General features: G+C 49.0%; 1 protein-coding gene across 1 annotated transcript; it reads right to left on the minus strand.

Moving 5' to 3' along the window:
- Nucleotides 1-887: 887 nt before the first annotated feature.
- LOC311531151 (TBC1 domain family member 24-like) lies at nt 888-23,174 on the minus strand (the record flags this gene model as incomplete). Its single annotated transcript, XM_084648284.1, has 7 exons — nt 888-3,466; nt 4,217-4,499; nt 6,646-6,741; nt 7,848-7,911; nt 15,656-15,814; nt 17,717-18,752; nt 23,036-23,174. 7 exons carry the CDS (start codon nt 23,172-23,174, stop codon nt 3,321-3,323), a joined length of 1,923 nt encoding a protein of 640 aa, XP_084504410.1. The 3' UTR covers nt 888-3,320.
- Between the last annotated feature and the right edge of the window lie 1,201 nt (nt 23,175-24,375).

The raw sequence follows: 24,375 nt of genomic DNA on the forward strand, positions 1-24,375 counted from the left end.
TGGGGCATTGAAAGGAACAAGGGAATATGTGCATATTTCCAGAGCTCCCCATCAGTATATGTAATTATGGGACATTAAAATAAATTAATTAGGCTAAATTCATCCCTGATGTAAATCCATGGGATTCTTTGGAGTTACACTGTAGTGAATTTGGCCTATTATACATGTTTGAAATCCTGTTAGATTAAAAATAGGTACCCTACGATGAGTCTACCCTAATGTGGAAGGAACAACTCAGTTGTGTTCAGTCTCCAATGACCCTTTTAATTCTAGGCTTCTCTGTTAAGGCTGTCAGTAAGGGAATTACAGAATGACAGTTGTGCTTGTAGTAGTTTTGTGATGTGATTATCCGTCCCCTGGAGAATGAAATGAGATCCACCACCTCATTTCACATAGGTCACCAAGAAGCAGCAAAGTTCCGGCTCTGCTGACCTGAGCTGTAGTCAAGTAACAGCACAACAGAGATGAAGGATGATCCAGTGGTTAGGGCACTAGCCTAGAACTTGGGAGCACTGATTTCAGGTCCCTGCTGTGACACATACTTCCAGTGTGACCTTGGACAAGTTACTTAGCCTCTCTGTTCTCCATCTGTACAATGGGGATAATAGCACTACCCTATCTCACAGAGTTGCAGTGTGGATAAATACATTAAAAGATTGTGAAGTGCTCAGATACTATGGTAATGGGGAAGGGGGCAGATAAGTACCTTAGGTAGATGAAAGATCTCTTTATATCCCATTACCAAGCCCTTGAGCCACCCAGCCCGCACTGCTTTATGGTTTTTTTCCTTTAATTGTTTTGAATTTTACACAGCAAGAGAATAAAAGTGCAAAGAAGAAAGTAAAATAATAAATACATTTTAAAAGTGACAAAGACCACTCTGCAGATCATGGGAATTGAATGTAATAATCACCCTGATAATTTATTGTGATTTACAGCTGAAATCCGCAGATAGCTTGGGTATGCGGCACATACAGCATCACAAAGGTTGGCAGGCTTTGCTGTTGCATCAAAGACAGATAATGGGGCCTCAAGTCTCAAGTGTTTTAGGTACTTTGGATGAGACCCAGTTCCCCTTTACAATCAAATACCCTGAACCTTGATCCAGGCAATACACAAAGGCATAGCAAAGATGGACAGCTAAGTAAGAAGAGTCTTGAGCTAAGAGGGGGGAGTCAGGATTTCTATAGAGGCAGCGAACTCAGCCCCTGGGAAAGGATGGAGTCTGATGGGAAACCTAATGGAGACAGGCTGGTCCGGCATGGGGCCTTGGAAAGAGGGAAACACTGGGAAAATCTTAGCAGAACTCAAATGTAAAAAAGAGTGTCTCAGCCAGAGGCAAGGCATGAAGTGATACCACTGATCTTTATGCCTCACTTTTATAACTGTCAGATCTCATGCGATGACAAAATAGGAAGCTTGTAGGAAAAAGGTGAGCCCCGTTGAAATATGCGATGGCATCCGCAAAAGGACCTGCTCAGAACATCTACACACATTGCTTCGTCTGAAATACTGAGGCTCTGAGTCTATTCTGTTTCTCACATTTAAAATCTGTCACATTCAGTGGAGTTATACTAGCATAAAATTGATGAGAGGGAGTGGAGATTCAAGCCCCATCATATCTTTTATCTTACAAGATGCATTCCGAAGAATAGAGGTAATTGCTAATTATTCACATGGCTGCATAGCTGACTAGTGTGTGAGTTTGCTATCATTCCCTCTTCTTGTCTCATAGCATTTCTGGGACTGCTTCCCTTGGAGGTATTGATTACTTCTGCTCTGAATAGCTGGAGAAAATGAACACAAGAAAAATCAGACTGTAAATGGAAAAATGTATTTGGGCTTTGAATATGTTTTCCTTCTGCAAGCTAAATCGTTTACACATAGGTTCCAAAACCCATTGAGTGTATTTATCCTGCCTGTCAGCATGTATATGTTAATATTTCATCTTTCCTATTATCCTGATGTTGATAACTATGGGATGTTAGATTAGACTGTTAGATGTGTTAACTATTTAGATCCTTGCAACTATCATCCTATTCCTTTTCTCTGAATACACATTTTCATGAGAGTATAAACATCCCAATGAGGGGGGTTTATAATGAGATATTATGCTGGCAATAAATGACATAACTGTGGATTTGCATATTTTTAGATTAATTTAGTGCTGTGATTGACAGTCCTGGGGACTGAAGCCCTCTCTTTATCCACAAAACAGGTGCAGTGGCAGGGTGCCTTCTTGGGCTGATCCATTGACATGTTGCAACTCTGATCCTGAAAGCCATACCTCGTGGAGTGAGAAAGTAATTCTGACCCTATGACAAACCTTTTACTGAAGTGTCATGATATTATGGAAAATGTTGAGGGGTCTGAAGCCTGTAGAGATGGTTGGCCAAAAATATTCCCTCTAGGGAATCTCCTGATCCCCAGAGTTCACCAACTCTTTTCATACCAAAGGCCCACTGTGATCTGCTGTTGTCCTGCATTATCTGTCCACTCAAGAAGCAGATCACCTGCCTGCATTCATGTGTAGTGCAAATGCACAACTACAAAGTTATAAGTATTCAGGCTGGAGTAGAGCCTAGTGGGTATTTGAGGACACCTTCAGTTTATCCTGATGGGTTTCATTTTAAGAGATGGTACAGAAAATTAATGGGCACAGGTCTGATGGTAACTATCTGGCAACTTCCACTGCTAACAATGGTAGCTGTACATGAGGGCTACTTGTATTGTGTTATATGAGGACTAACAGGTGTCACTTCTAATAGTGACTGTCGATCCTCAAAGATGATATAGGTTCCACTCATGGTTATAAAAAACATTTTGGGCTTGGAACCAGGATGGAGGTCCTGTAAGTCCCAGCAAGATTCATAGCCCAGTGCTAGATACCATGAGGTCTGTGGTATTTCCACTTCAAAGTGAAGCCAAGAACACAGAGAGACAGGAAAACTGTCGAATCCAGCCTGCTCCCTCCTCAAAAATTAACTCAATTTTTTCAAACCTCAGAAAGTTTGGGGTTTGGTTTGATTTGTGTGTGAAGGTTCTGGACTTTTGTTATTAATGATTATTAAACATTTATAGTATGGCAGTTCCCATAATATAACTCTGCCTTGTGACAGAGGGGGAAGATATGGAGAATGGCTAACAGCAGTGAGGTTCAGAGCCGCAAGAGAAACCCATGTGCGGACTCCCTCCATTAGAGTCAGGCATCTGTGTGTCATCTGATCGCAACTGGCTCATCACCAGCCATGGTATCCTGTGTAGTGGAGAGGAATCTCTCATTCCTTAATATGGTACAGGGAGCGGCGATTTCATGGTGATTAGGCATTTTGAAAGCCCCAGACTTCCAGGAGCTGCACCTGGAAGTTCTCTTGACAGAGAGGAGGGTTGTCAAATGTCTCGCAGTGCTCTGTTCTCCCATAGTAGAGATCGGCATCAATGTACAGAGCTTGGCCTCCGCCACCACCTGCAAAAGAAGGTCAGAAACTTTTGGGGACCTGCTGTCAACAGGTTAATGGGTGAATGGAGAGACTGGCCTGTCTGATAAGAACCCTAACCATGCCACTTATCAGAGATGATGCGTAACTTTTGATGGGGGGGGGGGCACAATTTAAAGGTTCCGGGGGGGCACGTGAACACCCCATGCGTCACTTCTGGGCTGAGGAGCAGCAGCAGAACCAGGAGCACCAGGGCAGCGGCGAGCAAGGGCTTTGGGGAGGATCACATGGCAGCTGGGCTCTGCGGGCAGGGGCCTGCTCCACGGGGCCAGCTGATGCTGGGCTTCTTTGGGGGAAAGGCAAAAGCACATCAGGGGTACAACTTGGAGCCGTGCCAGGGGCACCTGGCTGTGCAGAGGTGACCTGGCTCAGGGACCAGGGCAGAGAGAACTGCCGGGCAGCCAGCCAGCACCCCGCGGCTCCCACAGCGTGGAGAGCCAGAGGCCCAAGCGGTCCAAGCAGCTCCCACCAGCTTCTGATCCGCCGGCTCCTGGCAGGAGGCAGGCAATGGTTTTCAAACTGTGGGGCACTCTTTGCCGCCCCAAGGGATGGTTTAGCATGTACCTTCCCGCTGTGCTCTCTGGAGCAAAGTGGTGCAGCTCCATCCTATCCCTCTGAGGGCTGTGTGTAAATTACACAGTCTGTCTCACAGTGCTTTGGGGCAGGGGCAGCGGATTCTCTTGGGAGTGTATGAGGGTGTGTAATGGTAGCATAGTTACCAATAACGATTCCTTCCCGAGTCCCGGACATGAACATGGAGGCTGTTTTTGAAGGCAGGAGGAAGTGTCTGATTGCCAGGTATGGGGAGAGGCGACCTTTAGCCCTCTGCAACACGGGCACAGTCAGATGGTTTGAACTGGCTAAGTGGCCATCGGGAGGAGGTGTGCTGAGGACAGGGGAGGCGGGAGAAGGAAGGCGCTGGCATGGGGAGCGTGGCACTGCTTTGGTCAGCTCTGGTTTCTTGATGAACACCCACTCGTATCTCTCCATTTCAGGGCGTACCTTTAAAACAAAAGCAACACATGGGCGGCATAGCCTTCCAAATCCTGCTATGGCTGACGTTCTGTGGGGTGGTTTGGTTGGCTGTTCATGTGGATATTAGAGGTAGGTCCATCAGTAGTGGCTGGTCTTTAGGGCTTACTAGTGCTAAACTCCACCAATGTCTAACACGGCTGTTACTCTGAAAAATGTCACTACAGTGTCGGATGGTTGGGTTACCACTGGGGAGATCTCCTGGTTGGGCTGGAAGGCCTCCAGCTCCATGCAGGAAGTGGGGCAGTTAACAATTCATGAATACTATATGGTTTTGTCTGATTGTTGTATGGGGGCTTACTGTCTGAATATGAGGTTAATTCAAGCCAAGGCTGACTGCATATAGGCAGGAAAGTGTACTATGACTTCAGATAGCCACCCATTTGCCAGCACTGAAGGGATAATGCAAAAGCCATTCCCATTGATAGTCTTCCTCCAATCCCCTGCTGAGCTCACCAGACCAGTTTGTCAAGGGGACAGGAGTCCGAGTCTTGGAAATTAAGATAAAGGGCTTCTGGCTGGATTAAAAGACTCTCTCTAGGGACGGGAGGCAGTTGCTGCTGAAAAGATGTTCTCACACACACAGACCCCCAGTGGAGGGTTTGAAGAAGCCATGGTGGTGTTTGTTCTCTGGGGTCCCCTGCAAAGCTTCGTTCTGGGACTGGGAGGAAAATGGGGGCAGTGAGGGTGCTGGGAGAGGCCCAGGGAAGCAGTGGGTGACTCCCTCCAGAGCTGGTCCTGTCCCCCACCTTCCCCTGCCTGTGCTCAGCTCCTGCTCCCAGCTGGGGGCTCTGCTGTCTGGACAGTCCTGTTACTCAGCTCTGGCTCTGCCTTAGGCTCCCAGCAGCCGGCTCCCCTGCCTGTTCCCAGGCTGCAGTGTCCCTGCGCAGACCCACATCTGAGTCTCCTCCCCGATCCCCTCTGCCCGGCCAGGGGAGGTAAAAGGGCCAGAGCCGCCAGCAAGGGCCTTCTGCTTGGCTCACTGGGCATCAGCTGTTCCTTCCCGTTCCCTACTGGGGGCGCCACTGTAAAGAGAGTCCTGCTACCTGGCTCCAGCTGGCTCTGGGCTCCTGGCAGCTCCGGCCCTTGCACTCCCTGGCTGTCAGATAGCCCCTTTCACTCCCAGCTACAGGGCGTCCTCCAGGGTGGGGGTTCAGAGGCAGATCAGCGTGGGACCATGGTGGAAATGCAGGTGCTGGAGCCATGCTGAGCCTTGGGTGGAGCTACAGCTGGGTAGTGGGGCCATCCTTAAAGCAGAGCCCCCAGCGGGAGCAGGAGGGAGTAGCGGACACCTGGCAGGCCAAATGAAAAGCCCTCACAGGCTGGTCTGAGCTTTAGGGTCCCCCACTGCTTCGGAGTCCTCTGTGGTTGCATGGTTTGCAGTGGCCTAGCACCGCCACTGTGAAGAAGCTAGACTGTCCTCAGTTCCCATCGCAGAGGGCTGGGCTCCAGGAAGATAGACATGCCTGCAGATCTTTTGTTCTCTGACAGTCCCTTTTTGCTCTTTATGTTTTATTCCTACTGTTAAGATTAAACCGACCTGTGCTTAAGAAGGCTGCTCTGGTGTAAGCAGGCTATCTGGTAACTATATACCCCACTAAGCACAGCTCCCAAAGGGAAGAACTGCAGGCACTGAACCCAGGTAGACTGCTGGGGAAACCTGATAGTCCAGGGCTAGTCTGAGACTGTGAGAATTCTGCCCCAGGAGAGGTAAAGGCATGAGGGCTGACACCTGTGGGGATGCAAAGAGGGGTCAGAGGTGCTGCTAACCCTGTAACCATGACACAGTACTACTGAGGGTCTCCTGGTTTGGCGAGAGCCTGCTGCAGCTCCAACAGGCTACACTGCACCTTACACTGCAAGGTTTATTGCACCCAGAAGCATGGACTAGAGGGATGGAATGGAGAAGATACTGAGCAAGATGGCTCTGACCTGACAGAGGGATTTCTATGTTCCCCTGCATTCTCTTCTATCAGGACTGAGGAGCATGGTGAATTGTCTCTAGTATCTGCCTGCTGTGCTATCTGAATTCTACAAGGGGTAACAAAAACCGCAACTAACCCTTAAAATATACAAACCATAAACAAGATACAGCAGAAAACAGAATCAGACTTACACTGAAAACAAAGCATTCCCCTGTTCCAAAGAAGCTGGACCTTCCCCCACTCTTTTTCCTTTCATTCCAGTCAGAAGAGAGGAACGCACCGCACACCTTGAAGGGGAGAGTAAGAAGAACAGTTTGGAGTTCACAACTCAGTCCAGCAGGAAAAGCAATACGAAGAGTGAATCCTGAAAACGACAGGCTGGCGAGCAGGGGTGAGGGCGGGGGTGGCAAAAGTAGATTTACACACACATTCCTTTGAGTACCTTGTTGTGGGCCCCATGTGGGAATTTCGAGAGCAGCAGATCAGAGCTGAGGTCCCCTGTGTTGCTGTGAGGGCAGCATTTTCCCCAAAAGTGCAGTTCTACACAGAAAGGAAACTAAGGCTGTGTCTACACTGCACGCCTTACAACGGCACGGCTGTACCACGGCTGTTGTAAGGTGTGCCGGGTGGCTGCTCTTTATCGCCGGGAGAGCTCTCTCCCGGCAAGAAAATAAAACCACCCCTAACAAGGGGCAGTAACTTCGTTGATGGGAGTGCAGCTCCCACCGACAAAGTGCTGTCCACACCGGTGCTTTTCGTTACTAAAACTTTTGTCGTTCGGGGGAGCTGGGGAGGGGCGTTCACACCCATGAGCGACAAAAGTTTTAGCGACGAAAGTGCCAGTGTAGACAGAGCCTAAATAAAAATGGTCCCTTCTCACTCACCTGATCTGCCCCATATGTGGATCCAGGGCCACTACTTTAGTTTTAGTGACTAATATAAATTTTAAATCTTATTAGCCCTGCAGGGCCAGCCCAGCTATAGGAGAGGGGGATGGAATCTCTTCCTCCTTGTACATCTTCAGTGGGGTGGGTTACAAAGTTCCAATCAGTACTGTTGGTGCAAACCCACAGAAGGCAATGGGACAGCCCAGTTATTCCAGTATAACTATCCTGATTCCCGAATAAGTATGAACACAAGAACAGCCATACTGGGTCAGACCAAGGCCCAGCTAGCCCAGCATCCTGTCTTCCAACAGTGGCCAATTGCAGGTGCCCCAGAGGGAATAAACTGAACAGGTAACCATAAAGTGATTCATTCCCTGTTGCCCATTCCAAGCCTCTGTTTACCAAAGCTGGTGCAGCATATGGCTGCCCTCCTATGCATTTCTCCCCAGACCAGTCAGAAACTGGGACACACTCACAGCACTCTTCAATGTTTGGGAAATACTTACTTCCCCCTGCATCGTTTTTATGAGCAGCACTGTTGGTTCGTAACCTTCACAGCATGAGTAAAACCTGCAGGTGACAACAAAGAAAGTGGATTGGTTTGAGTTTGAAACTGATGAGAGAGAGACCTGGTTTGGCAGCTTACCCTAGAGTTATTGGGTAGAGAGCCCAGCGGGTTGGCACATTCCTCGTTACTGGCCTTTGCAAAGTGGGATATAAATATATTAATACACCCAGCACATGGCTGTGGTCTAACTTTTCTTCCTAAGTCCTTCTTTGCCTGACTCCTTCAGGTATTGGAACATGATTGTGACAGGGTCACTCCTGGCCTCGCAAAAAACACTGCTGAGTCCCAGATCAGGTGCAAAAGACAAAAGGATTTTACCTGGCCGTCTGTCCCTTCAGGCAGGGCCCCACCTGCAGCTGTCTTACCCAGCAACAACAGACTAGTCACTGGTAGCAAACCCAAGACAACAGCATTGCAACAGGCCTACCTGCCCGTCGGGGAGGCAGCAGTCTCTAGTCAATTCCTGGCTCCCAGCTCAGCTTCTCTCATAGGGTACAGTTGCATTTGAGCTGGGAAGTGACGCCCTGGGTAGGTACGTGGGCGACTAGCCCAAGCTGCCACCCATACTGCTGTGGACACGCTGCTATTCTTAGGTGTGGGCACATCTGTGGGACCTGGGAATCACACTCATAGAGGGAGAGCTGGAGGTCTGCTCTCCCACCCAGAGAGCCCCCCAATGGGCTCTCCTCTTTTAGCCCCTCCCTTGCCACTGTAGTGGGACAGCGCTTCTTGACTACACAGCAGCTTGTTAACCCTTTCCAGGCCAGCGTGGGGTTTGTACACTGCATCGCAATGTGCTTTCCCATTGGTGGGCAATTCGCGGAATCACTGCTGTTGGCAGTACATGCAATTGCTCAGACAGGCTGATATTCATTAACTGGTTAATGAAACGGACAAGCAAGGCAGAGGCTGAGGCAACGTCCCGTGCAGAGATTCAGGGACAGGCTGAATGACACCATTGCTGGTCCTGCACATTGCAGGCCTCAGACAAGCCAATCCAATCCCCACGGCCTGTGTTGTCCCCTCCCTATTACTGCTTATTTTTATCTCCGTTTTACCACATTTCCTTCCAAACTGTCTCTTGACTTTTCTTTTCTCATGCTGCTCTCATCTTTTTCCTTGTTTTGGCTAGTTTATCCATGATCCATGTGTGCCTTTTTTAATCATTGCAAAGCACCTTGGCTCCTGAATATAATTAAATAAAGACCCACGTGGGGGGCGGAGGGCGGCTGTCTTCTGGCCTTCAGATCTGAGTCTGTGAAATTCCCTGTGGTTCCAAGTTTAAAGGGAAGAACAGACCCAGTTGTGGTGGGAGCTGGTTGAGACCCACCTCGTGTCTTTGAGAAAGAGCAGTCAAAATGCAGCTATTTCCTGGACAGCAGCTGCTCAGAAGGGGTGTGACACTAGAGATGGCATCACTAGGGGCAGACAGTCCCACCTGTATCACTGAGGCTCAGGTTGGGAGAGAGGAGACACAAATGGCCAGATCCACAAAGATATTTAGGCACCTAATTCCCCATGATTTCAGTGGGAGTTAGGCGCCTAAATACTTTCAAGGATCTGGGCCAGAGAGCTCACAAGTACAGGTTAACCCGGTTACCGTAGCCATGAAACGGATGTCCCCAGGTCCACCACAGTGGAGTGGAGGGTGAGCGAGTGAGAGAGCTACAGCAGAATGGAGACGGTTAGCAAAGGCTGTGGCATCTCCTGGGTCACTTCATTCTGCCGTGCTGCCACATCATAGAGAGAAGATGCCTCATTCCTAAGCCAGTAATGCCATCTGTATCTCTGTATGGTGATATAATTCAGGTGATTACATCTCCTGCTGTAGGACATCAGCTGGGCCCGAGAAGGGTTCAGGGGGAATTTCCCCCTCCTGCACTATCGACTAGGTGTGTCATAGGGTTTTTCACCTTCTTCTCAAATATCAGCTGTTGGCCATTGATGGAGGCAGGGTCTTGGATGAGATAGACCTGAGGTGATACAGGAAGTTATCTGTCCCCAGATGTCTAACTGCAGAGATTCCTGATCATTGGCACAGGATTAAACTGATCCCTGGGATTTTCCCGTTAGGGCAGATTGGCAGGACCATGGGGTTGGGGGAGTTCACCTTCTTCTAGAGCACTGAGCCAGAGTCCCTTGTTAGCTCCTTGCCACAGGGGTGTTAGGTATCAGTGGCCCTCTGCCATTCTGCATTTGTTGCTCCATCACGCATTTGGGCAGGTTCTACAGCAGTCAGGGCTCCCTAGAGAGCCGCCATCTCCGTCACATTCACAGGGGCTCACAGAGATGGGGCTACAGACCCTGCAGGGGAGTGAAACAGTCCCTTGTCATTCCACTGTCTGGCCCCTTGATGTGGCAGCAAATTGGATGTGATGTGTCCAGCCTCTCCCCAAAGTGCTCTGGGTCCCAGCAGTTTGCTCGCTTTCCCAGCAGCATCAATTATGGTGGCTGTCAGCCTGCAGTTTCCTTGCCATTTGGTTTCCCTTCCCCAGTAACTGGATTTCCCTTCTGAGCCATGTCTGATGCCCTCTCCTCTCCCTCCCCTCCCCCCGCCCCCCAGCTGCCTGTCCTGCTTACACTGTAGGAAAATAGGAGAGTATTTTCCTGCCTTCCTTTGCAGTGGGGTGGTCAGCAAAAGGGAGCTCGGTCTGTATGTAGAATTGCACCTTCCACCTCAAAGCATTTTACACCCATTCATTGTCACCCCCATTTCTCAGCTGGGGAAACAGCCACAGACCGGTTAAGGTCACAAATGGAATCGCATCAGCGCCAGAAACAGTCCTGACTTTAGAAGCCCTCACCACAGCATGTACCTGGAGGAGCAAGGGTTCCGGTTCAGGAGAGGAGAATAACTCTCTTTGCCAGCTGGACTGGGAGGAGAGAGAGAGAGAAGTAGAGCAGCCAGAGGATGAGGGGAGAGAGCAGCAAGGAAGGAGGGGGCTCCAGAATACTTATGTGAGCCTCTAGATCAGGAGCCATTTTTGTGCACTACAAGATAAGGTAGCAAGGACCCCTGATCCTGGAATTGTTAGGCCCAGCACACATGACGGAACGTTAGTAGGGTGACCAGATGTCCCAATTTTATAGGGACAGTCCTGATTTTGGGGACTTTTTTTTATATAGGCATCTATTACCCCTCACCCCATCCCGATTTTTCACACTTGCTGGTCTGGTCACTCTACACATTAGATCTGTAAGAGCTACTGATGACCAGGGCTGCATTGATGGATACAGACATTGAATTGATGCGTTCTCACTCCTTCTGTACAGCGTGATTTCAGATGAGTTGCCCCTCCCCCTTTCTCCAAGGCCAGGTCCCCATTATAAGATGGTCCTTCCTTGCATTTTTCCCATCACTTCCTCTCTGTGGATCGCAGCTTGTGTAATTCCCTGTCTGGGTTTTACAGGGGTTTCCATTGCTATCCTGGAGATGGTGGTGGTATATTGTGGGGGATCAGGTGCCCTAGTTTTACACTACTAGCATTTACAACCCAAGGGCTTTACTCATCCTCGACAGAACCCATGTGATTTATCTTGTAGGGAAGCACTTGGCCCAGGATCTCTTTGGTTAGGGGTTCAGAGAACCTGTTTCAAATACAGAAAGCCACAGCAACCTGTAAAAGATTGAGGAGAACAATAGCTGCTCTATTGTTACGTTAAACAGCCTGCCTGTGCAAACTCATAAAAGGGGAGTGGCAGAAGCAGTTCATCATTTAGCTCCAGCAACTTGTGTGTTGGTGTAGTAACTGAGGAAGTCGCCATATGATGGATATGCTAAAGCCATAAGTTTTGCTCAGCGAAGCGGATAATTGTTCAGCTCAATCCAGACATAAAATCTCGCCACACTACCTAACCTTGATTCCCAGGCTTAGAATGAAAAGACCGAACTGGGTGGTGTGGTTGCAGGGCAAGCTTTGTTTTAACCTGGATGTTTTTCTTAAATGTTATGAGCCTGAGATTCTGCAGTCCTTGTGCCCCTGGAGCCAGATTCTGCCCTGTGGTTTCTGAGCGGCTCCGGTCTGGAGGCTTTAGGCCCCCTTGGGACTTCTGGGATTCCAGCCCAGCCCCCCGTGTAAGTCAGAGCGGCTGCACTGCAGCACAGATTCTCCATAACAGGAGAGGACCCGCAGGTCTGGACCCTCAGGCCTGCTGGTTCCTGCCATGTCCATGCTGCTGCTCAACAGCTCTGGCAAAGCGGGGAATGGCAGCATGTGAGCCCTACCGGTTCAAGCAGCACTGGGTGTTCTGCCCACACAGGTCCTGACTGATGGAGCCAAATGCGTTCCCTGATTGGCCCAGGTGCACTATTTAAGACCTAGGGAAAACACCTGGAGGCCGTCTGTCTGTGGTGGATCTGTGGCTTGCTGCTGAAAACAGATTCTGTTATGTACTCCTGATACCTTGCCTGGTTCCTGCCCCTGCCCCTGTCGCTATCCCTGATACCTGGCCTCACTCCTACTTCCCTGCTGCCCTCCTGACGCCTCGCCCTGCCTTGATTCCACTAATGCTACTTCATCTGACTCGCTCAACTCTGACCTGATCCCAGAGCATGATGGATTGCTGCTTCTGGCCTTGACCCTCTAGACTGGCCTTGGACCATGTTATCAAGTCCTCTCCAACCCAAGCTCTGGCCTTGACCTGCGCTCCCATAGCTGGGGTCCTGACACTGCATATACTTCCCTTCCATGCCCCCAGCATGCCCTCTGTGCTGGGATTAGCGAGGGTGGGTGGCAGAGGACCAATTATGTTAGCCCTGCACTGCTCCTGCATCCACTGAAGTCTTCCCCAGCCCTTTGCGTGTTATTTGCAGCCTGGGGACAGGCACCGGAGTCAGAGCCAGAACCAACCCATTGCCATCAATCAAGGGCTCATTTAGGAGCACAGTATCAGCTCCGTGTCTGTATGCTGATGCAGAGAGCCTCCCCTCCCTTTGGAGTTGGCTGCCTGATCTAAACACGAGAGGAGCAGCGAGCGTGATGTAGAACATGTTAATTCCATTTAAGCAGGGTTTTGGTGTAGAGCATAAAAATAGCACCTGCTGGAAAGGGAGGGGTATAAAATCAAGGCCTGACTCTGATTTTACAGCCATTCTTCTGGGGTGTAACCCCATTTGACTCAGTTAATCCTGGTTTACCCCACTGTAATCGAGATCAGAATAAAAGGCCGGACCCTGCTGAGATCAGTGGCCAAACTCTCCAATGCCAGAAGGCCACAGTCTGCTTTTTGTCTCAACTGTGAAACCTGCATAAATAAATAATTTCACAAGCACGCCTCGCTACATGCAGTTAAGAAGAAGCATGACCTTTTTGTAGCAAACACTTAGGGGAAAGGAAAGAGAAGTACAAAGGAGCAATATGTGCCTTAAGATACTGGAGGAACCTTGTCAAGGTTGCTAAGTATACAATATATTCTACTTTAGCTGTCCTGTGTTGAGAAGTAAGTGTGGCCTGACTGTCTAAGATGAGACAAGGATTGCTAATGAAAGTGGCATCTCAGTTTTAGCTGAAGCAAATGCTCCAACGTGAGTGTTTGCACATCTCATGTCATTATTCTTTGGTTTCTTTTATCCAAAGAAGTCTTTAAATGCCCTTTTATCCCACCACGTTCCCACCCCCCAAAAAAACAACAAAAAACAAAACCCAAGTCCAGAAGCCCAGCACTTGTGAGCCCTGGCTAGAATCGCAAACGTGGTGCGCGTAGCCCAGGCACTCAGGACTTGGGTTCGATGGGGTCCTCAATCAGGGAGCCCCACCATCTGCTGCAAAACTGGCTCTGAATGCTGTGATCTGGGAAGCAGCGGAAGGTATCCTGAGATGCCTACCCATACTGCGGTGTGCTGCCATTGACGCTGTGTAGATGCATGGGGTGGGTGTTTCAAAAGCATTCTGCACTGTCTTAACTCCAAGTCAAGGGAAGTACTGACATCAGCAGAGTTAGGTCAGCACTGAATGCTTTGGAAAATCTCACCCATGGCTTCAAATGCAATATGGGGTGCACCGGTGCAGGCCCTAATGCAATGTGACCTCACATACTCAGTAGTTACATTGGTTTAGCTAAGTCAGTGTCAGCACTCCTGAGGCAACTCTTGTGTCTACACAAGCCCCAGAGTGGAGTAGAGGGGGAATCATACACAGGGTTAGACGGATCATAAGGGTCAGCTAGTCTGAGATTATTCCAGGGAAGATGATTATTTTCGGAAGGGGGCAGTAACTGAAGATCTTTGAAGGAAGAGGGATTGGAAGATGCGGGGGTGGGGGGGGTGGAAAATCATGAGAAAGAAAGGAAGAAAGACTGGGCTAAATTAAGTCAACTTTGTTTGCAAGCACTCAGCAATGGCAGGATCAGTTTAAGTCCCGGTGCCTGTCTAGCACGTGTACTGCAGCTGCTGCTAACTAGCTGGTCCCTTTGGCTATCTCCGTTTGGGCTTGGCTGCCCCAGTGTTTTACTTTCTCCTCTGCCCCAGAGAAGGCGCCTCTGGGAACCAGGAACACGTAGGAGCTGCCTCTGATTATGAAGCACTGTGGGGGCAGGAGCTGTGCCATGTCTGTGAGCTGACATTCCAGCGCTGCTCCCTGCCATGCGCTGAAGGCTGCCGCCTTCGCATCCTGTGCTGCAGGCTCCCTCTCTGGTTCTTAGGATACGCTGCATCTGCCCAGACCAAGGGGCGGGAAAGCAAGTTCTGAGCCTGGCAGACAAATGTGAGCAGGAGCAAGAGGGGATGATCAATGCCTGGGCACCGGCTGTCCCTGGAGTGAGAGGAGGGGTTGGAAATCCTCATTCACAAGCCCATTACAGTTGGCTCCACTGCATGTTGGATCGGGGCTGGGGAGCCCATTTAACGCTCAACTATTTGCTAATTTTCAAACTGGAGAGGTGACGGTGAAGTTCACCAATTGCCATTTGCTCTGTGCTGCTTCCATAAGTTGGATCAGAGCGCAGGAGCAATGTCTGACTGCCTGTCTGTCTGTCCAGGCATTTACACCCTGCTCGTCACTGTGGTCACTGCGTGTCGGTCCTCTAACACTGCCAGCTAGGGAGGGCTCAGCAGAAGCCACAGCCACATGAAGCAAACAGCAGTTTAGTGTATGAGACTGTACTTCCTCTGCAGGAAGGATGGAGGGGGCAGAACAGAGACCGGGGATTGGTGTGCCCAGTACATGCTTGCTCAGGGGAGGAGGAGCAAGATAGGCTTTTTCCTAAAGTTCATACTTAACAAGCTCCAAGGGCAAAGGGAGCTTTTATTCCTTATACATGGACTCACAGCTCTAGACACAACCCCTGTTAACATGCCTCAACCTTGACCTAAAGGGACCATCTCTAGAGAGAGAGAACTGAGTTCAGTCTTCATGGCCCATTCAGTCCTTGGCCTCTCCCCAGCAAGGATGAGAGTGATGGTGGTTTTGTGCTGTCCCCAGTGGATTGGACTGAGACCCAGCAAACTCATTGCACCTCAGGTAAAACAGGCATCAAATGGAATATGTGGGTTTAAGATTTAGAAAGGAGTGACTCTACAGAAACCTTTGTCAAGCTATCTATGCCATGGGCCTCAGGGAAGTTCATCCAACAGACCATCTGTCTTAGAAACCTGCTCAGATATTATTTCCTTTCCTTGGCTAAACATGTTGGGCCAGATCCTCCACTGATGTAAATCAGGGTAGTGCCATTGACGGTGACTGGGCTATGCCTATTTACATCACCTGAGGATCTGGTCCATTATCTCTAATTTTGCAGTTGTCCCTGTACCTTTGCAGGCTGTATCCGTTTTCTGAGGTGGAGAATAACAGGACAGGTGGGAATAAGGAGAAACGCTCGGGAATCCAGGACCACACGATGCGCATCTCCTGAGCAGTTACGATGGCGGAGCTGAAATTCAGCATGTCTACTGCCAGGTGGAACAGCTGCCTGTGGGAGGGAGGAAAGATTTCAGCGGCACACAGCTACCTTCACTTTCAGTAGTTCAAGACTGGGGTGTGTCTAAAAAATGGCGAACACACGCACTTATTACGTAATAACCTAGTCCCCAGTGCTTCAGCTTTTCTTGTGTCTTTTAGATTGGAAGCTCCCTGTTGTTAATAAATTAATATTGCAATAGCTGCTGGGACCCCAATCTTGAGCCTCGTTGTGCTAGGTGCTACACAGGGGCAGGGGCCATCTCTTCATCTTTGTTTGTCCACCACCTCGCACAACGGGGTCCTGATCCTGACTGGAGCCCTTGCGTGCTGTTGCAATCTTCATGATTAACAGTAATCAGCCAAAATGCTCATTAATGTAGTAGCACATGATTATGCATGGGGACTGAGGGCAGCATTGGCAGACCTCTGTGGGGTCCCAAGCCAGGCAGAAGGGATGGCTAGGATGACCAGATGTCCCAATTTTATAGGGACAGTCCCGATATTTTGGGTTTTGTCTTATATCGGCGCCTATTACCCCCTGCCCCTGTCCTGATTTTTCTCACTTGCTATCTGGTCAGCCTCGGGATGGCACTGGCAGGCTGGGTATAAGATGCATCAGCTGGTCTATGTGGGTCAGCAGCTGGAATAGCAGAGTGCTGCAGGTCAGGCTGAGAAGCCCTGGCAGAGCTGTGTGTTTGTCATAGCACAGTACTAGGCACCAATGTCCTTAGCCCTTCACTGATATTAGTACAGTGCACTCTGGTTAAATAGGAGACCCTTTCACAGGAAATGTGCTTAATTGGGGACATCTCCCAGGCATGGGCATAGCTTGGGGAGGTGGGGAACAGAGGGGGCATTGCCCCCCCAAAACTGCAAGCCTTGGGCGGGTGTGGAATTCCCCGCCCCCCACCTACTTGTGGCCCTGTTGGCCTGACTGAAGCTGCTCCCCCAAAAATAGAAGTCAAACTACACCTATGCTCCCAGGAAACTTATTTAAGTGCTATGATACTTAATAATCATGACTGCTGCTTGATTGCAATGGTGGTTCGGTTTAACAGGGACACCATCCATTGATTTTGTGGTGCTTAGTTACTTTGTGAATCTCGGATTCATCGTGGTGCTCTGTGTTTGTTTCCCTAAGAATCATTCTCAGTCTCTCCATAGCTGGGAAACATCACAGGGTGTGTGACTTGCTTCACAACTGCCTGTTCCTGTCTGCTCCTTCCATGCCAACCACACCCACTGGGCTGCCCCTTGCAGCTGTCCCAGTCATAGAGTCATAGAATATCAGAGTTGGAAGGGACCTCAGGAGGTCATCTAGTCCAACCCCCTGCTCAAAGCAGGACCAATCCCCAATTGTTGGTCCAGATCCATAAATAGCCCCCTCAAGGATTGAACTCACAACCCTGGGTTTAGCAGGCCAATGCTCAAGCTTAGTTCCTTTCCCAGTGCAGATGGCACTTCTTTCTGACTCCGTGCTCCAACTCTCCATCATGGAGGGCTCTGCAAGTCCCCAAACACCAGCATTACTGTTAAAAATGTGGTTTCTGCTCATCAGATATTCTAGTTAACAAGGCCAGCCAATGTGTGTGTGTGTGTAGGGGGGGCCCAATTCAGCAATTTCTCCTTTATTTAATTTCTTTCCCTTATCAAAAAAGAAGAGAACCCGTGAGTAGTGCTGTTTTCTGAATGCCACTCATCCCTCATGCAGTTAGTTACTCCAGTGACAATTTGTCTCTGAGGCAGCTGCAGAGATTGCATTGGAGAGAGGAATTAATTTGGCCCAACTTGTATAATTTCTGTTCATTCCCATTCTCTGTCAAGCATCTGTAAGGCCATCTCTCCCCAGGTGGAGTTTGTAGTAGCAGTGGGGAACATCACCTGGCTACGCTGGTGAATTAATCAGTCCTACCTGCGCTGCACCACAGTTATGCCTTTCTCAGCCAGCGCTTTCCTGTTGGCCATCTGAAGAAGCCAGATTTCCTTGCGGGAGAACAGCCGAATACCAAAGGCTCTCTCCAGGAGCTTGTCAGCCGTCATGTGCTCCCTAATGTTCTGCACAAAAGCCTTCAGATCTCCCTTGACATTGGTCACTTCCAGTTCTCCGGAGGTCACCGAGAGCCTGTGTTGCCTCAGCAAGGCCAGAGCGATCCGGTAGAGGACTTTCTGTCCCTCCAGCAGGTACACATCAAGTATGCGGATAGCATAATCAAATGGAAGGTCACCAAATATCCACTCCAACCATTCAGAATAGACCTCAAAGACATTCTCAGAGGTGCTGGCTATTAATCTGTGGGCTGCTGGGCAGTGCTTGTTGGCCAGATCCCCAAAAGTCATACAGGAGGCCTGGTGAGCCAGGAAGGACTGGTCTATGTAGCTGGTATGGGAGTCATTACAAGCGAGGAGGCGAGAGACATTCCCAAAGCACTGAGCTTCATCTTCGCTGTAGTGCAGCAGCAAAGCCACCACAGCAGGGAGGATTGGGCTGTAGGTGATGTCGGGGAAGAGGTTGCCAAGGCAGATGAGTATTTTCTTTACGGCGGTTACACCTTCCATAGTCAGGCAGTAAGTGGGCATCCTGCACCCTCCAAGGAATTCAGGCAAGGGGTGGGAACTCACACTCTGCTTTCCAAACAGCCTGCTTGTGACATCCCTGTAAACCAGCGCGTCGGGGGTCACAAGCCGGCACGGGATGTGCTGGATGATCTGCTGGTAAGCCCGAGCTCTTAGCACATGGTTGGTAGCCCAATGGCCTTCTCTTGCCAGCTTTTTAAGCTCTTTGCTGGTTTGGGTGAGACTCTGACTGTGAGCTCTTGGCTGCTGATCCAACTCGGGCATCTTATCCCAATCCACAAACTCTCCACAGCCCACGCAAGAGGATGCATCAATGTCCCAAGTCTCAGCCTCAGAGATGATCAGCACTGGGACTTGAGGAGAATCAGCTGGCCCTATAGAGCAAAGACAAGGCAGGTGAGGTAATATCTGTTATTAGACCAACTTCTGTTGGTGAAAGAGACAAGCTTTCACGCTTACACAGAGCTCTTCCATAGAATAGACACTTTATTCAACACGATTCACCACCATCTGCCAGAGTGCTTAATTCTGTCTGACAGCTGCAGCTAAGGCCTGAGTTAACCTATTTGTGTTTAAATAGCAAGAACATATCTCTGCCCAAAACAGGAAGTTCTTGTATTGTCTTTGGAGAACTAGAGCAGTTCTCATCATCTTCACCTTTTCACAGGTGCTCGTTTACGGAACCTTCTGAACCAATATAATTGATTCATATCCCACTGAAATAACGGCCCCCCCGAATAAACCTGATATAGAGAGAACCTGTACCTGGTGCTGGGGGTATCTGGTGCCTTTTTAGCAGCATGCCAGGTGTCTTCTATCTAGATGTGCCTGGCACCTTTAGCAGCATGGCAGGTACATTAAAAACTTAATTTAAAAAAAGTTAATATTTTAATTCTCAAACTCTGACTTTGAGGCAATTAATAATTTGTGCCACTCAGGGGTAAATCAAACTTGGTGCGTATACGGGATGGACTGGCTGGGCCATTGAACAGGACAATATGCTACAAGTTCAGATCACAGTGGATATACCTCATGCCTGTTGCAGATTCTGTACCACTCAGAGACACTAACAGCTTCCTCTCCAGTCCCCTCTCCCACCTCGCCTCTTCATGTGTCTGGTGAATGGCTGTATTTTTATCTGGTGGGGAATACTAAAGAATTGTGCCCTGTTGGGCAAAAATGCAGTACCAGACAGTTCAGGATGCTGTGAGCTTTCAAGCAGACTGACCAGTCCATCCCCTGCTTATGTTACCAGAGATGGATTGAATTAAGGCTGTGCAGCTTCTGGATCCAAATCGCAATGTTTCTGACGTAAAGCAGGCAAAAGCAGAGGAGTGCAAACAATAGGCTGTACAGCTTGCTCAAACCAGACAGGTGACCCGTTCAGAGTTTGGGGCCTGGCTGCTGGTCCCCAAAGAGAGTCTGTTGTTGGATAATGCTTGAGTAAGTGTGGAGGAAATGTTAGTCCTCCTCCTTCTCGCCCGACACTCTCCTTCCTGCCTTCTTAGCCAGGGAAGATCCTGAACGCAGCAGGACTTGCTCAGTTCCACAGAGCAGTGGAGAAGGGCATTCTGGGAGTGAGCATATAGCTTTGCTCCGGAGATGGGGTGGCAGAGAGGACCCTACCTATCCACCATCTATTCCCCCTAGTGCAGTGGGAGCAGGGCATTGCAACCAGAGCCACTGCAATCCTGAGACCATCGTGGCAGCTGCTGAAATCACTGTGGTGTCGCTCATGGTTTGGGAGAGGATTCTTGGCTTCCCTTCCCAGCTCGGGGTTCTGTGTAATCAGGCTCTGAGCTGGGGGCGGGATTCGCCACCAAAGGTGCATGCTTTGGTCTGTGAACCCCATCGGATCTCTGGAAAGAGCCTGCTCTGGAGCAGCAGCAGCATTGAACTGCCATCAAATACAATACACAGTGGGTGCCTCCTCCCAGGGACCTTTTAAGCAGCCAAGAGGCAGGTTACTGGACCACATTGATTCCACGACAATGGCAGCTCAACCACATGCTCTACAGTTTTCATTCAGCTTGTTATTCTTTATTGTTGACTGAGTGTTGTCACTGAGCCTGGCACCATGCAGGGTCATGTACGCCCCCCCACCAGCATCAATGGAGCAGAGTGAAACCCACCAAAAACCTGCTGGGGGCCAAACTATATGGCCTGCTTCCTCTCCCCCTAAATCCCGCAGAAGCCCATGAAAAGAGTCCTGCCTTGTAGGAACCCTGACACCTGACTACGAATCCCTGAATTATTGGCACCTAGAAGTCACTGTGTCCTACTCTGAGGCTGGAAACTCCTGCCAATCTGCGCTCTGCTTCCAGGCACTTCAGGAGAGAACATGTGGGGACAGGGGGTGCTGGAAAAGGAGTCCTTCTCTGCCCCTATTCAGGTGTGTCGTTATTTGGTTCACTGTTTACTGCTTATACACAGCATTTTGTAAACATGGTGTCTGTTCGTGAGTCTTTTTTCTTTTACACCGGAGCCAGCCTGAACTTCAATTTGAACAGATCACCAAGATCTTGGGGAAAACTCCTCATGTTAGAAAGGAAGCCCCTCGTTTCCTCCCTCCCTGCTACAGGTCTCAAATCCACATGAGTCTGGCTTTGCACTGGATCTGTGCATTAGCCAAAAGAGGGGAAAAGCCACCTGTAGGCAGGGAACTCTCTCTGGATCACTCATCTGAGGAGATCCCCATGTGTTCTTTATTTCAGCAAATTTATACAGTGTCTGTCTGTTTATCCTAACCCTGAGACTGGCCAAAAATGAGCACGTCAGAGAAGAACCTTGTGAAACATTTCCCCTAGAGCTGTAAAGAGAGCTCAACTATGATAGGATGCTAATGCACTCCAGGTGGATGAGTTTCGCTAGAAATTTATTAATTGCAAGGATAGTTGATTAGCAGAACACATTAATTCTCTACTTACAATGGCTGGGCCCAGCCGTGGCAGGGACGAGTCTTTGGTATGGAATATACTGCATTCACCAAGTGTGTTTTGGATGTGCTGCTTTCAGACTGTGTATGTGTACAGCAAGTGTACAAGACTACAGACTCCCACTCCAGTCCAAATTGTACCTGCTGTAGGTTTGACTGCTGTACTGATCAATCTCCCATATAAACAGCCACTCGGACTGAATAGGGTGTGTGTGGGTGAAAGAAAGACAGTGGGTTCATAGGTTCAGTGTGGGAGAAACACCTATTCTGAAGCAGAGACTTTAAAAATGGAAAAGTCTGATTTTAAAAACTCACTCCAGAGGAAATTCTGCCCCGGCCAATCCACCCAAAGAATTAGCTGGCTTTCTGCCCTTGTGAGTAGTCAGCAATTTCCTTATTAATCTTACACATGTAGCTTGTGAATAATATACCAGGCCAACGGCAGCATTTGCATTTCATAATGCACAAAAATGGTGACACTTGGTACAAATACATGCATGCAGGGGGAACAGCTGTCCCCAAATATCAAGTCTCCCAGTGCATTCTGGGCTGGGGGTGGGTTTTTCCGTAGGGATTATATGCATGACTGCTTTGCTCTTATATTGCAGTGTATAGCAAATTTAGGTATAATCCTACTCAAAAGCAGGCACTGGTTGTTTGTGTGGATGCTAGATTTTTTAATGTTTACCTTTCAAGACATCTACAGTAGCACAAGCCAATATGTAACCAGCATACGTAGAGTAATGGCTCCCAGTGAAAATGGGACCCAATCTATGATATAATCTGAGTTCGCTGTCCTTCCAACAGAGACAGTATAACTGAAGGCTGGCGGTAATTTTAGGAGCAGGATATATTCAACTCACAAGGTTTATTTTGATTCAATATATCTATATTCAAGAACAAACTAATGCTGGGAAGCTCCAGAGGGAGTTTCATGAGACCAGACCCTTCTGGATCACCAGTACTTCCCAGTGCTCAGCTAGCCACAGGAAAATAGATGAACATTTCAGCCCTAGTCACTGGCCAGAAACCCTGATGTGCAGTGACAAGAGGAAATGGAAATGTTGGGACCACTAACCAGGCTTCAGTGGGTATAGCATGGGCAGCTGTAGTGCAAGCGTCCCTGTCCTATTGCACCCAGTCGTTCCCAGCAGTATGCCCCATCCCAGACCTGGGGCAAAGGAGAGTTCAGTCTCCGTGGTCTACTCTGTGGGGACAGTGAGAGCAGATTGTGATAGGCTGTTGTGTTGATTTTGATTAGACAGAGGTCCACCAACTCATTTCACACACGTCACTGAGCAACTGTCAGATGATAGCCAGATTTCTGTCTGTCAGTATAGATCCAAGCCAGAGACCTAGAGGTGCAGAGCCCCGTCTCCCATTTACAGTCCCTTGAGCCATCCACTCCCTTGGTTCTCATTTGGGTCAGACTAGTTCACCCATACCTGTTATAAAATATCTCTGCTTGATTTTAGCCTGTTAGCAATGAAGCACGTCCTTCAAAGCACCAGCGTGTCTCTATAAAGCCAGCATCGCAGTGAAACATAGCAGAAACATGGCAGAGCACTAGAGGGGGGTTAGCCGGGCCCAACAGACCTCGCACATAATGCAGCACTCGCATAGTTAAAAGAGATCAAATGCATCCTTTTTGTACCAGTTCTCTACCAGCTGCTGTACTTGTCTGTCTAGAAGGATGTGGCTCCCTCTCAGGAGTGGCCTTACCTTGTGTGGCTTCCATATCACCTCCCCCTGAGCTCACCAGGGCCAAGTAGGACCTGCTCCTCTTTCCCAGCTGATCCAAAAGGAAATCTTCTGCAGCACCCCTTGGGGAGCCAGACGGGCCCAGCCCAACCTGTAACATCTCTCTGGGATTATGTGTGAAATTATAACTCACCTAGCAAGCAGCTTCCGCTGGGCTTGGTCCCACGCTGAATTTATTGCACCTGAGTCCTCGTAGGGTTAGCGACCCCCACCCACCCCAAACACTTATTTGATGTAAACAATACAAGGGGTGGAGCTGTTAAAAAGTTCCACCAGCCCCTTCCTAGCCCAGACCTCGTGTCTAGTGACAGGATGGGATGTAAATAAGCAACAGGGAGAGATAATGATCAAAACAGCAGCAGGATCATTAAACCCAATCATTTCCCCCCAAGGGTAAACTTTATTTTCTTGTTCTTCAATTTATTCCTTACTTCAGTGTCACCAGAAAACTAGAGCCGTGTGCAAAACAGAGAGGCGGGGGTGGGGATTGCTCAATGTGTGTCCTCTAGTGACTATCTGTCCTTGACCTGATGAAACATAAACACAAAAAAATAATTTCCAGCCACTTCCTGCTGGACTGTTTGGTTCTTGTTGAAGACCGAAATAGAATCATGTGTACAGCAAATGCCACGTGGCTCACCGGCAGGTTGCAAGGATGCAAAGAGGAAAAACAAAATTATAGTCACTTACAGATGTGCTGCTTTGTTGAGCTGAGGGAGGAGCTTTTGATCAATAGGACCCATGCTGAAATGCAATTCTGGCTTGAATAACATGAAAGCAACGCTTTGTCAGTAAGTGCACCGGGGCCATTGAGGCCTTGCCTAGACAAGGACATTAGGTGTTATTTAAAATCATGTCAGCTAACCTCATTTGAAACACCACATGGGACATAGTGTAAATGCAGCTGAACACCTTTAAGCCGTATTAGCTGGGTGGGGTTTACCTTGGATTCAGTTTTGCCCTAGCTGGGGCAAGGCCTCGGAGAAGAACTGCCACAGCATTTTCCTCAGGGCCAAATGCTCTGTTGCCCTGCACCTTATAAAGTCATTTACACCTGTGTAAGATGCTACCATTCTCATTGCACCCTTGTGGAACACCCACTTTGTACTGGTGTGAACGAGCACACATGGTGCAGGGCAGTGGAGAATTGATCCTTTATCTTCATGTCAAGAGAATACTCTCACCGCTCCAGGGAACACCAGTATCAGTAAAAGGGGTTCACCCACTTCTGCTGTCGGGCTCTGTTCCTGCACATTGGCTTGGCCTTGGGCTAAGGATTCTGGTACCAGGGTAATATCTGA

Source organism: Lepidochelys olivacea (assembly GCF_965140295.1).
Source record: "Lepidochelys olivacea isolate rLepOli2 genome assembly, chromosome: 14".
Classification (NCBI taxonomy): domain Eukaryota; kingdom Metazoa; phylum Chordata; order Testudines; family Cheloniidae; genus Lepidochelys; species Lepidochelys olivacea.